This window comes from Protomyctophum bolini (assembly GCF_963924005.1).
Source record: "Protomyctophum bolini genome assembly, chromosome: 14".
Classification (NCBI taxonomy): domain Eukaryota; kingdom Metazoa; phylum Chordata; class Actinopteri; order Myctophiformes; family Myctophidae; genus Protomyctophum; species Protomyctophum bolini.
The window spans coordinates 9,137,457-9,151,416 of NC_137875.1; the positions used below are offsets into that span (position 1 = coordinate 9,137,457).

General features: G+C 43.4%; 1 protein-coding gene across 1 annotated transcript; it reads right to left on the reverse strand.

The window, feature by feature from the left end:
- Positions 1 to 870: 870 nt before the first annotated feature.
- On the reverse strand, positions 871 to 2,274 carry LOC308328367 (6-phosphofructo-2-kinase/fructose-2,6-bisphosphatase 3-like; the record flags this gene model as incomplete). Its single annotated transcript, XM_080782143.1, has 1 exon — positions 871 to 2,274. The coding sequence occupies one exon, from the start codon at positions 2,272 to 2,274 to the stop codon at positions 871 to 873; it is 1,404 nt and encodes a 467-aa protein (XP_080638269.1).
- Positions 2,275 to 13,960: the final 11,686 nt, after the last annotated feature.

The following is a 13,960-nucleotide window of genomic DNA, read 5'->3' on the forward strand; positions in this document are numbered from 1 at the left end:
TTAATACATGCACACAGTTGAGTGTTGTGATAGTGATACAGTACTGTAGCACAAGGCAGGCTGTCGAAAATAATATGGAAAATAATGGTTCTGCGCGTTCACTTTGGCGATAAACCAAAGTTCAAAGACAATTATCATTTTAGCAAATTGACCGGTGTTTGGGATTTTTCAACAATATCCAATCACTCCCAAAATTCTCCAGCAATCAGCTTACAAATTAAGCACTCAAAAAGACTCGCAATTAAGGTGACTTTGCTGCGGGGGAATGGGCCATTTCAGATAATTAATTAAAATCAACTAAAACTATCTGCAAGGGAACATAACCACATTGTTCACAGGGACACAGGTAGACTGACAGATACAGAGATCTCCATATATGGGCACAAATGGAACACAGACAGATGGGTGCTCTAACAAAGGCCCCGACACATATTGGGCGGATCCGCAGTACGACGTATCATGAGGGCCACATAGCGGCCCGAATTCTAGATGTGAGTGGCATAACCAAACACTATACCAATATAGATGTTTAACATTTTAACAAAAAAACAACCATGTTTTTAACCAAAACAAATCCATGACATTGAATATGTATTAAGTTGCTTTGATTTTAACCTTTTATTATCTGATTTGTTTTCTCATTATACAGCACTAACTTATACTTACTTACTTACTTACTTACTTACTTACTTACTTACTTAGAACCTCACAGCGGTGTGTGTAGAGACGTTTTGTGAGCTTGTAGATCTGTTAGGCCTTGAAGTACTTCGGGGAGTCAGAAGTGGGGGTTTGTCTCTGCTTCGCTTCGCCCACGCAAAAGGGCGGGGGAGTGTAGATGAATGTTCGCTGCATGGTTTGAACGCATAGCTGTTAACTAAGCATTTGTAGGATCAAGGCCTTCTCATCTAGAGAGGCTTTAGGCTTAATTAAAGTGTCTGTTATGTTCACTGGCTCCTCATTGAGCGAGATCGACTCCACATTCCACTCATAGGCGAGGGGGGTGAGTTTCAGCACCGTGTGGAGGGGACACTTTAGGTAGGGCATCTCGTCAGCGTTCTTGTCTAGGAAGTACGCCAAGAGGCAACGCATGACGGCCTGGTGGCATATGACCAGGACGTTCTCCTGCCTCTCCAGCTCCAGAACCACCGGCTCCAGACGCTGGACCATGTCCTGGTAAGACTCCCCCGAGGGGTAGCGGTAGTAGTACTTCTCCTTGTCTCTCAGCGCAAATTCCTCCGGGTATTTATCCTTCACCTCGCCATACGTCATCTCCTCGCACACCCCGGCATGTAACTCGTTCAGGGCCTTCCACTGTTCGTAGGCTGCATTCAAGTCTTGGGCGGTCTGGACGCAGCGACGCTTCTGGCTGGTCCAAACCTTCAGATCTTTCAGGTTCTGCGTTTTCACAAACCGAGCCAGGGCGGCCGCAAACTTTATGCCCTGTGGCGAGAGGCCAGAATCTCCACCCAGGCGTCCCTGCAGGTTGTCCAGGCTCTCGCCGTGACGACACAAGTAGATGGCGTGGGGCCGTACGTGGATGTTCATCAAGTAGTACACAATCTTACTCTGGACGTGGTCTTGTATCCGGTTGACTACGAACCGCTGGCCCACATCGATCACTTTGATGAAGGACATATCCCGTTCATGACTTACAGAGTCTAAAGGTTGGTAACGAGCTTCGTAACATTTGATCCTCTTCTGGAAATCCAACATGACGTCCGTTTTGTTAGTGTTCTGGTAGTCTGGACATAACACCGCCTTAACTTCCATGATGTTAGAAGCAATGACATTGGCATCGTCGCACACTGACTCGACGAAGAGGAGCTTGAAGCGGTTATCACTGGCAAACTGGAGGATCATCCCTCGTCTGTCTCTCGTGGTGTTGGTGGCATCATACACTGCAACATGCCCACCAGCCTCGGTTAAGTAGGACTTGAGATCTCTTAATGCGTTCATGGCACATTCCTGTCTGATTTCCACAGCACTGTCGTTGTCAGGCTTGAAGAAGTCATAGGAGCTGTAGTTCTTAACCGCCACCCTACGGTATTCTCCGAGATTGAAGACCTTAGTGGGGATGCCGATCCAGTTGAGGTACCGGGAGATTTGTCTGGATATGGAGGTCTTGCCTCGACCTGGCAGACCAACCATGACTACGACAGAGGGTGCCTTAGCCAGGTGTTGTCCCAAACCAGATCTCCTGCAGACCACCGGTTGGTCGTCATTAGATGGAATCCAGATCTTTTGGACTCTGTGTTGGGTGATCTCTCTTGACATTACTCAGTCGATGGGGGGAAAGAATCACAAAAAAACACTAGGTGCATTAAATCTGATCCTTTCAACTGCTGGAAGCCTCTCTATGTCTTGGGTGTGATGTGGCACAGAAAGCATAAAACGTTGCCCATATATGGACTTCTATGCAATCTTCCCTTTCCTTTCTGTTACTTCTGAGCAAACGTCGACAAGAGTTCTAAAATCTGAAGTTCGTATGAAGAACTTGACTGAGATGTCAACCCTGATGATTTAGTAGGAGTATGCACAATGCAGGTATTTGGGGTTTTTAGGCCACATGTCCTGGTTCTTATAGAAGGTGCTAGAGTTTTTGTATAAGAGATGGAGAGATTAGACATAAAATTCCCATTGACAATGAATCGAGAATTTACGTCATAATCATATGTGGACGAGCAAATCTGGATTATTTCCTACACAATAAAATTCCCATTGACAATAAATGGAGAATTTACGTCATATGTAGCTGTCTGTTAAAGATAAATATCATGTAAATGCCAATGCACGCTTCAAATATTTGCCTACAAACACTGGGTGAGATGAATCAATATAGATTAATATGAGATTAACGTTTGCAATACGTCTGTACACATCTTTTATACCGACAGGCTGGTGCTCTCTTTTCCCAAGCATATTACATTGTTTGGTTATAATCTTTATCTTGGCTGCATGGTAGTTTCAATAGAATGGAATGCTTTGCCACCAATGTGCACACAAGATAAGAGAGAACTAACTAGACACAGACTACTCAAAATGAAACACAATTGAGCACAATATTCTATAACACATTTTATGTTTTTAAAAGGCAACACATTGAGCACATACAATAGAGTGTATATAGGCTATATACTCATTTTCCAGCTTCCATAATAATCATCATCATATTTGCCTTTCCTCTTTAATCAAACCCTTGACTACATGAACAAAAGTAGGGAGTATACTGGAAGAGCACACGTAGGGTTTAAAGGGCACTGGTCGCAGTGTGCTGAACGCAGCACTTTCAAAAGTTGAGAGAATATTAACGTTTTTAAAAATGTTATGTGTATATGATTTTTTCTGCCGTGTCTAGTTCAAGTGTTACAATGGAGTGTGGGGTGGGGGGGGTATAGCAGAAATACCAGTTCCCCACGTGTCACAATGTGTTGTTGTAAGTTTGTAGAATGGCTATTATTTTGTTATGTGAGTATACTGTACAATAGGGCTCAAGTGGCTATGGGAGGATTTTTCCTTTTAGTTTTCCAGTTCCAAGATAGGAAATTTGCTATATATATACACCAGAGTCTTGTTAGTCAGAAATCGAGAGATCACTGCCTGTTCGAAGCCTGGCCATTAAAGGAGAATTCTGGACAAGCCCGTTTTTACAGCAATTTGATGTTATCATATCAACCAACAACCAGTGGTAAAATGGAGCATGGAGGTGGGGTTTATCGGCAGTTCACCTTTTACGGCAGCCCGTTTAGGTTTGGACTGCAGATCAGAATGAGAAATTTGGCAATAAACACCGTCGGAGCTGTGGGGAAGAAGTGATATGGACAATTGTGCATTAATTTCCCATGAAGGCAGCCCCAATCTCCAGGGCTTGGACACAGGCACAGTTTTAAAGCTAAATCTATTTCCCATGGTTCCTCCATCCCATTAGGGACAATGTGAGCTTTTAACCCATTCTGAACGGGAACCCCTTTTGGTGTTAGCATCATGTCATGCTTTAGCTATTGAAAAATAGCAGATCTACAAGCTCATAGCGCGCCACCGAGTGGCGCGCTACGAGCTTGTAGGTCTGCTATTTTTGAAAAATCGAAGAACGACTGACATTTTTAGAATCTGATCTCAGGTCAGAATGGGTTAACAGAGCCCAGTGTGTGTCGAGTGGAAACCTCGTATGAATCTGATCTCAGGTCAGAATGGGTTAACAAGCTTCCGAGAGCACAAGACATTGCCTTTATCCTGTCACTGGCGTACCAGTTAACAACACTCTCAACAGCCCATAAGTATAGCTATCGCTGTCTTCCCGCAGCACGCATGCAATTCTGTATTTTTTTTCTCCACTTCTCCCTATTTCTATTTCATTCCTGTCTTCACACTGCCGCTCCGCTCGCTCCTCACCGCCTCCACACACCCTTGAGTTCCCCTTTCTTCTCCTCCCATGTCGTCCTCGGCTCAGCGTTTCCTCGTCCTTAGCTGGGATAGTAATTAGTGTGGTTGCCCTAACGGGGCAACCAGACTCTTGTTTTACAAAGACAAAGTTCGTAAGACAAAGTTTGGCGCCCTACAACAACAAGAAGTTTTGACTGTACGCACTTGAGCCATATGTCAAATTGACCGGAAAAATCGGGAATCGAGCGCTTGTACTGTGCGAAGAGAAATGTTGTATATTTTATTTGATATGAATTTATTAGTGAATTAAATTTCCCCATTGACATGAATGGGGAAATGCAAAAAAACACATTCAAGTATCTTTCCCTCTGAGACTGTAAGCACTATAGTTACAAAACTTTCAGGGATATTTCCTAATTATCACTAAAATTAATTAAAAATGTATTTTTTTAGGTCGGCCTCATGGTGGCGCTATAACAGCCCACTTTACCTTTTGGCTCATAACTCTTGAACCGTAGGTCGTAAAATCAAAAATAATTTTACCCTGGATTCCTTGGGTCATGACGCATCTCCCCATATAGGCCACGCCCTTTTCCGCCATGATGGATTTTCCGCCATTTTGAATTTTGTCCAAAACACACTTTTTGCTTTTCCCCCTACAGATTTTGTCCAAATGTCACAGAAATCGGCACACGTGACCTCTGGACCCATCCGATTAAAAAAACGACTTCAGAATTTCGGTAGTGCGGATCGTTCGGCCGTAACCGTCGTCCGAAGTCAGTAGGAGGGGCCTATATCACGAAAAACGCCATAAATCACGAACGGAACGTCCAATCCATCCGAAATTCGAATCGCACGTCCGGGGTGGTTCGTTCGACCGAGTTCCGAAAGCAATTCCGTTTTCATCCACAGGGGGCGCCGCAAACGCGATAAATGTAACCGTCTGTCGGGAAAACATGAATTTCGGGGGTCGAATCCCCTCCGAATTACTTACACGCGACCTGAGGCGTGACTCGAAACCGTAGCAGGCCGGCGATATCAGCGGGAGGGGTATACATGTGAGCCGCCGCGGCAACCACACTCTGCAATTTTTCAAAATTGCGACCTTTCTAGTTAGCCATCCCTCCTCTGAGATCTGTCTAGGTAGCTATTCTCCCCCGGTCTGCAATGTCATCTCTCTCTCTCTCTCTCTCTCTCTACGTCTTTATTTCTCTCCCTCTCATTCTTATCCCCCGCTCCCTCACTAATCCCTCCTCTGTCTCCATTTCTGCCGAGGGGATTTGTGCACTTGACGGTCATGATTCCTCAAAAGCTGAGACAAGTGACAGCCGCCCTCCTCCGCATTTGTGGCACGTATACAGTGAGTAGTGTGTTCGGCTCAGCTTTCATAAACAGTCAAACCACAGAAACCAGGCTGTTGCTTTATGGAGAAAAGATGTGACAATTTAAGTACTTTTAAGACCTTACTATAATACTTTACAAAAGGGGGGGAAGAAAAAGAAAATAAATGAAAAAAGAGTGCATCAAAAGTACTCTTTTTGGGGGCTCCCCACTTCACATAATGATTATTTTTGCGGGATCACAGCCTGAAAAGGTTGAGAACAACTGTACTATAGAGCACTTATACCATATAAAAATAGGCTGGGCAAATAAAATAAAGTTTGCCATTATTATTGGCCCACTCACACAAACCTGTCATGCAGGTTACATAAATCGCATATGATGGAGGACTGAAATATTGATGTGTCTACAGCTGACTGTGGATGATAAATGTCCATGTTTTTAGACAACACACTGACTGCAGCCCCCTGGGTAATGGGCCTGGCTGCAGCCATATATAGAACCACGGTATATCAACTCATGGATGTACTGTACTGTACTGTACTGTACATATGCGGTTGAGGCAGATGGCCGCTCACCCTAGAGAGCCTGCTTCTGCTCAAGGTTTCTTCCCTTTAAAGGGGATTTCCCCCCCCCCCCTGTGCCAATGTCACTAAATGCCTGGAAAACACATGCAGGTCTCTGCTTCGTATCAAACCTTGGATCTCCTATTTCAACTTTTGTTCGTAAATGAATGATCTATACTCTCACAAAAGTAACAAGAAATATTTTCGAAAAACATAATATGAAAGTGAAAGTGGTTAAAGGGATTTTCACTTTTAGACAATGCCTGGGGTGATGCTCACAAAATGGTAAATGGTGCATTTACCATTGCAGTCCTGATCAAGGAAACTTCTATACACTAAGGCCCTTATTTATCAACGCGGTGTACACCCAAAATTGGGTGTACACATAACTCTGGGGCAGCCTGGGATCAAACTCTACCCCTGAGCCAGTGCTGCCCCAAAAGCCGTTTGGGGCAGTTTGACATTAAATGTCGCTTTAAGTGTGTCTGTGGGTTTTATAAACATTGAACCAATGAACATTATTACCAAGAGCTTTGTGACTAAATAACTGCATCACATCCACATCCATTTCGGAAAAGTAATAGTTTTGGACATACAAGGGTTTTTGCCTTAATTGGCAAGTTATTGTAAAATGCCCAGAGACAACGTGTTGTGATTTGGCACTGTAATTTAATTGAACTGAATTATAGCAGAGAAAAGCCGATTCAGTCAGTCCTCCTCCAAAAGGCCTAGTGGAATTGTACTGCAATTATCCAGTTGATACCAGAATAATAGCTTTCATCCAGAGAGCACTTTTATCAGACAGGGCTCTCTTTCTTTTAAAGATTTGACCAAAATTATCTCATTCTTCTTCAGCGTCTGTATGATGATGCAGGTTTTAGGAATGGATTTCATATATCTAGCGACTTGGATCCATGTGTCGGCCCGCGATAAAGATAATAAGCACTTTCAACTAGACGAGAGGCAAAGAAGAGGACTGGTGAAAGTTGAAAGTTTACAGTGCATAGAGCGAGTGAGGCTTTCAGCGGAAGGGGATCGTGGTAATAAACCTGTCTCACCATCAGATATGCAGGTCATTAACCAGGCCTTAACTTAATGAAGCCTCCCCAGAGGCCCTGAGGTTCTGAGTGCATGTGAACATGTTGACTCAGACAGACTGGATGTGAACATGGTGCTCTCAGACAGACTGGATGTGAACATGTTGACTCAGACAGACTGGATGTGAACATGGTGCTCTCAGACAGACTGGATGTGAACATGGTGCTCTCAGACAGACTGGATGTGAACATGTTGACTCAGACAGACTGGATGTGAACATGTTGACTCAGACAGACTGGATGTGAACATGGTGCTCTCAGACAGACTGGATGTGAACATGTTGACTCAGACAGACTGGATGTGAACATGGTGCTCTCAGACAGACTGGATGTGAACATGGTGCTCTCAGACAGACTGGATGTGAACATGTTGACTCAGACAGACTGGATGTGAACATGTTGACTCAGACAGACTGGATGTGAACATGGTGCTCTCAGACAGACTGGATGTGAACATGTTGACTCAGACAGACTGGATGTGAACATGGTGCTCTCAGACAGACTGGATGTGAACATGGTGCTCTCAGACAGACTGGATGTGAACATGGTGCTCTCAGACAGACTGGATGTGAACATGGTGCTCTCAGACAGACTGGATGTGAACATGTTGACTCAGACAGACTGGATGTGAACATGGTGCTCTCAGACAGACTGGATGTGCCGCCATGACTCAGCCGCGAGCGAAGCAGCCCGGAGCTTCATGTGATGATGGCGGCGACGATGCTTCCGCTACGGAGACCACATGTGGAGCAACAACAACCGCGATCAATGTTCTCCTTGTGGTCTCATCATCTAATGATGCCTCCCGTGGTGAGCCCGATGCGAGTGTCAGTCTGTGTGTGTGTGTGTGTGTGTGTGTGTGTGTGTGTGTGGCTATACCTGCTTCATCTCTCTCTCAGCTAAGGGACCTCTGCTAGTCTGCGGTTGTGTCCATTGGTTGATGTATCCGTCCTGGATGCAGGCAGTATTCACACACATAATTGGCGAAATTGTCAAATAAGAAAGGCAAAAATAGTGAAAATAGCCAATCTACAAGCCCACAAGATCGTAGATCTGCTATTTTCACAATAGTTATCTGTGGAAGCAAGTCAAAGTAAATGCAATGCCTACAAAGTAGGCATATTAAACACGTAAATGACTAAACCTGCTGGGCTGCAGCCGGTGGTGTGTCTGCCAGGAGGACTGCATGATAAGATGAATGCAACACATTACAAGCAAATCAACGGCTGGCAGCTCCTGTCGTCTATGAGTACCGGTATGTCTTCATAATATGCTTTACTACTCAGGGGAAACATGGGGATTAACATGGATGTCATGCAGAATTCCACTTGTCTCTCCGTCTATCTCTGTATCACACACACACACACATGCACACGCGCACAGCCGCACTCACACGTAATTGACGAGTCAAAAGTCTGGTCCTAGGCTTAGAGTCTCTCCACCTACGTACAGTTCTATAAGATGTACTGCTGCTGTATAGACAATGCTGTGTGTACTGTAAGTGTGTGTGAGTGTGTTGGAGAGAGAGAGAGAGAGAGAGAGAGAGAGAGACCCACACACACACGCACGCACGCAGACAGACAGACAGACAGACAGACAGACAGACAGACAGACAGACAGACAGACAGACAGAGCTGGTACAGAGGTGGGTCTAATAGGCTTTACCAACAGGGAGGTTTGACAGGCTGAACATAAATCAAGCTGTTCTCTAATCCCATCTGGGGCGTCTAAAGGAGCTAGCGGAGGAAGCATCATAGCTCTATACTACTGTATACTGTAGCTTCCACTGGCAGGCAGCACACTGTCTGACACCACAGTGGTGGACACAGTACTGACACCACAGTGGTGGACACAGTACTGACACCACAGTGGTGGACACAGTACTGACACCACAGTGGTGGACACAGTATACTACTGACACTACACTGGTGTGTGTGTACATGTACACACCACATACACGGGCCGGTGACTTGCTCCGTGCTAAACATGGCTGGCACAGTGCCTCCAGTCATCTCGCAAACACAAAAGACCAAAGAAGGGGAGCTGTTGCATTATTAAAGTCACATATACACAGCAGGCTGGGTCTCTGTCTGCTGACACGTGTATACAGCCTTCTGTGCATTTAGTTTGCTTATGTTTGTTACTAGCTAGGCACTCATCCCAAAGGCAAGTCACAAAGGCAAGATGTACAGTTTCTCCTTCCCGCTACTGATTACTAACTTGCGCATCGGGTCGATACCGAGTACCGATCCGATACCAGTGTGCAATTTAACTCACGTACTAGACCTTTGCCTGTCGGCCAACGGCCTACTTGGGAGCAATGCAAGTTGGGAACCTAGTATGCAATACCTGTTGTCATAGTATAAACGTTGCCATAGCACCCGTTTTAACCACCTGTGTCCCTTTGGGCTCATATAGATCTCTGTCTGTCTGCCTGCCTGCCTGAAAAGTGCTGTGAAAAGTGGACTCGTTAAGTAATCAAATGGCAGGTGTGGGGTTGCCATGGTTATTACTTGGCTGAGGCCGAGGCTGGGAAATTCTACAGGTGAGGGGACTTTAGGCCCATTGGTCCACTGGCAGAGCCTTTTGTGGTGGTTCTGAACAACTGTTTATCCGACCGACTTGACACTGGGCACTGCACTGCGTGTGGTGGTGTGGAACGCGTGTGTGAGGGGGCGAAGGGTTCTGGAGTTACGTGGATTACAGATGTACATACTGTACACACGTACACACAGACGTGGTGCATTTACAGTAGGATGAAGACCTGAGGCCGATTCTACAAATTTGTAAATCAGTAGTTCTCACACTTTCAAGATTTTTCCAATTCTTTAAAAATAGCAGATGCACAAGCTCACATTGCGCGGAACTAAACCACAACTACAACAACTAAACCAAACAGGGAAATGAATGTCCCATGTTTACAATTATGGTCCAAAGGTCCATGATATACAGTAGGTTGAGGAGCGTGCTGTGACACTCCTAAACCAGTGGTTCCCAAACACTTTAAGACCCAGAGGGGAGATTATAGACGTCTGTCCGGGACCCAGCAGATTATAGCATATTTTCACTACTTCTTAAACGGTTTTAAAATGTATTTATGGACGTTATTATAAGTTGTCTTTTTGAGTGGTGCAACCACTCCAAGGAACAGCAATGTCCCTATGTTTACAGTACCAACAGGGAGCGCTGTTGCACCACTCACTTCAGACTGGTCTGATTTTTATGTATAAAAATAAAAAGAATTATAATCACACATGTAACTCCACATGCACGTTAACAATAAAGGTCACTCGGAATGCCACACTTTAACACTCCCATCACAATCCTTGCATTAAACATGAGCGCAAATAAGAATGCATAAAGAAATCATGAGACGGCTAAGCTAAAAAGGCCCTCCTAAGTGGCCAATTTAGCAGTATATTGTACAACTAATGGACATTTCAATTTAAAAGTCCTCTAAAAGGCAATTCATGGTTGTGTGTGATGACAGAGAAAATGCTACAGCTGCTCTGCATTAAAGATAATTTCTCATATAATAATGATGATAATAATACATTTTATTTGTAAGTGCCTTTTAGCTCTAATTCAACATTGAATTAGAAAAAGAAAAATACATTTTCTCTGTGGCTCTGCCGCGTAATAACGCACGCACGTATGCATGCATGCATGCACGCCCCCCAGGGGGGTTGGGTGGGGCACAAATAATTAGTGAGTATCAGGGCAACCAAATCGTCAGCGACGTCCCTTATATCTGTCATTTCTTGTCCCCTTTATGGATCTCTGTATCTGTCGGTCCTTGTACAGACCCCTGGGTGGTCCCGAGTCACCCCCTACTGTATATACATCGGTAAATAGTGTACTGTACTTTAGGGGGTTAAAGGAAAACATCACAGATTTTCAACCAATATCTCAATGTTCCGACATGAGGAGATCAATACTGTCATATTCTCCACACTATATAATCAGTCGATCTCCTCACTTAAGAACCGTTTCCCTTTAAACATTGGAAAGTCACTTGAGTATATGTTATATAAGTTGATCTACATCCTCACAACACGTTGCAAAGTGACACGTTGTGAGCTTTCAAATCTGTTATTTTTGGGCATTCCTGAATATGGGTTCTATTTTTTAGGTTTATGTTTGTTAGTAGCAGATCATTTATATTCTGCATAATGTATGTCATATATCTACTTTGCTGGTACAGTTTGATACATTCTCATGTAAATCAGTTTTGGTACTGTACATTAGTATACTGTATAGGCTATAAGCCCTTCTGACGCAATAAACATTCCATTATGTACGTAAAACCTTGATTTTCCTAACATGCTGTGTTATTTTTGTACAGAAATGTGCACGATCTCTACACACACCTTATATCTATTCAATGTTTCCTATGTTGCAGCACAATGAGTTTCCGTGCATGAAATGTTCTATCGAGGCACATAAAGTTTTGACTCTGCGAATAAAGTTTGACTCGACTGTGCTTGACTTGACAGGCACAGCATTCTTGATGCTTCTGACTGCTCCATGCTCCCAGAGTAATGGAACCCAACGCAGACGTCAACTTATAAAGTCCTTTCCAGGTGAAGGTAAGTCTCTTTGTGCTGCTAGCACTCGGTGTGTTGGGACTCGGAGTCCCTTTTCTCACAGCATTTTATCTTACCCTTCCTGCTTATAAATAGTATCAAAAAACTAAAAGTTGGGAATTTACTCAAAATTTACTCAAAGTAGTGCTCAGACTAACTTTCCAGGTTGGAGAGGGACAGCTGCAATTGTTACAACAATTCCATGACTCTGTTTCAGCAAAGCTACTGTAGTGAAATCAGGAATATTATGGTATGTTAATTTCCTTTTTTTAATTAACATTATTTAACAATTGAAATTAACATAATGTAACAAGTTAAATTAACATAATTTAACAAGTTAACATCAATCATCACGTGTTTTAGAGTGTGGAAGACTATCATCCGAGTCAGAATAATTATAACCCAACAAATGCAATGGTCACTTAACCACATGAACCCTAGCATCCCTATTCTGCTGGGCATGTCATATTATGCTAATAATATGTGGCAAACATTCAGCCAAACCATTGCAGATACCAGCCCACAAGATCACAATGCATTGTGACTCTTTTGTGGAAGAGATGTGGTGTAGACTAGAGGATAAAAGTTGTAAAACTAAGCATATTCATAATATTAATGTTGAATATTCAATATCTAATCTGCTCTACAATGTTTAGTCAAAATTGAGTTATAACTAAAATGCACTCCACTTTGTGTCTTTATCTATAACAAAGTTTCTGTTAGAAACTGGGGTAGAAGTGGGGGTATAGAATAACTCATGTTATGTGAATCTCTCTATCGCGCGCACACACACACACACACACACACACACACACACACACACACACACACACACACACACACACACACACACACACACACAATACGTGGGAGCGAGGTATGGACAAGGCCACACATTCCTGGCCAGATCTCTCTCTCGCTCTCTCTCTCGCTCTCTCTCTCGCTCAGAGACTAGGAAGTATAACACGCTTACTTTCTTTCCCTGGATGCAGTATTATCGAAGGCTTTCAAGCAGTATTGGAACGACCGACGAATAGATCTGAGTTTTCTGTCATTAATTTGTGAGATCCGGAGTTATTGGTCAAACATTCAGGGCTGTATAGTCCCGCTCATCCAGGCCCGACAACATACAGCCATCCTGAAGTTTTCCATCAGCGTTTGAAGAACAGAATGCAGACCGCCATGTTGAAGCCAGTCATCAAGTTACACAGAATAGGTACGTACTGATATAACTAATCATTTTATAGGCCTACTGTTTAACTATATTAAGCCATTAAGACCTGGGGCCGATTCTAAAAACGTGTTCTAAATCCGAACAGTTATCTGAAAGAATTTATTTTGTAAGTGGTGCTCAAACGTATTCATGTCAAGGTCCATGCACAATTATATGTATTTGGCCGCGACCCCCATCTCAATGTTCCAGGGACCCCCCAGAAGCAAAGGTTTGGGTTAAAAATGTTTGCTTTAAAAATATATATTGAAAGATTTGAGTATCTTCAAGATCTTTCCAAAATAGTATCTATAGTAAAAAAATATCTACAAGATCATATAATGACGCACTATGAGCTTGTAGATCTGCCATTTTTGAATAGCCGAACTATGAAATGATGGTTGACGTGGTTCAAATCTAAAATGACAGATGCTGTGATGCTATGTATTGCTTAAACTATATTAACTGTAATCATTTTGTCTAGTACTGATGCCTAGTATACTGTACGTTGCCTGTAAATGCACTGTTGTGGAAATTAAGAATTTCCTCAGTGAGAGAATGAATAATTGCAACTAAATGTCTTTAGTGGATTTATTAGAAACAACAGATTACAATAATGTAATGAAGAGTGTAATGGATTGAAATGAGAATAGACATTCCAAAACGGACACTGTCCGCCTCAGAAGGCATGGGGACTGACACCGATCGCAGTGTTGGTAAAACCTACATACAGAGTTCCAGGAGGATTAAAGGTTAACCCCAAGGATACAAATGTAATCA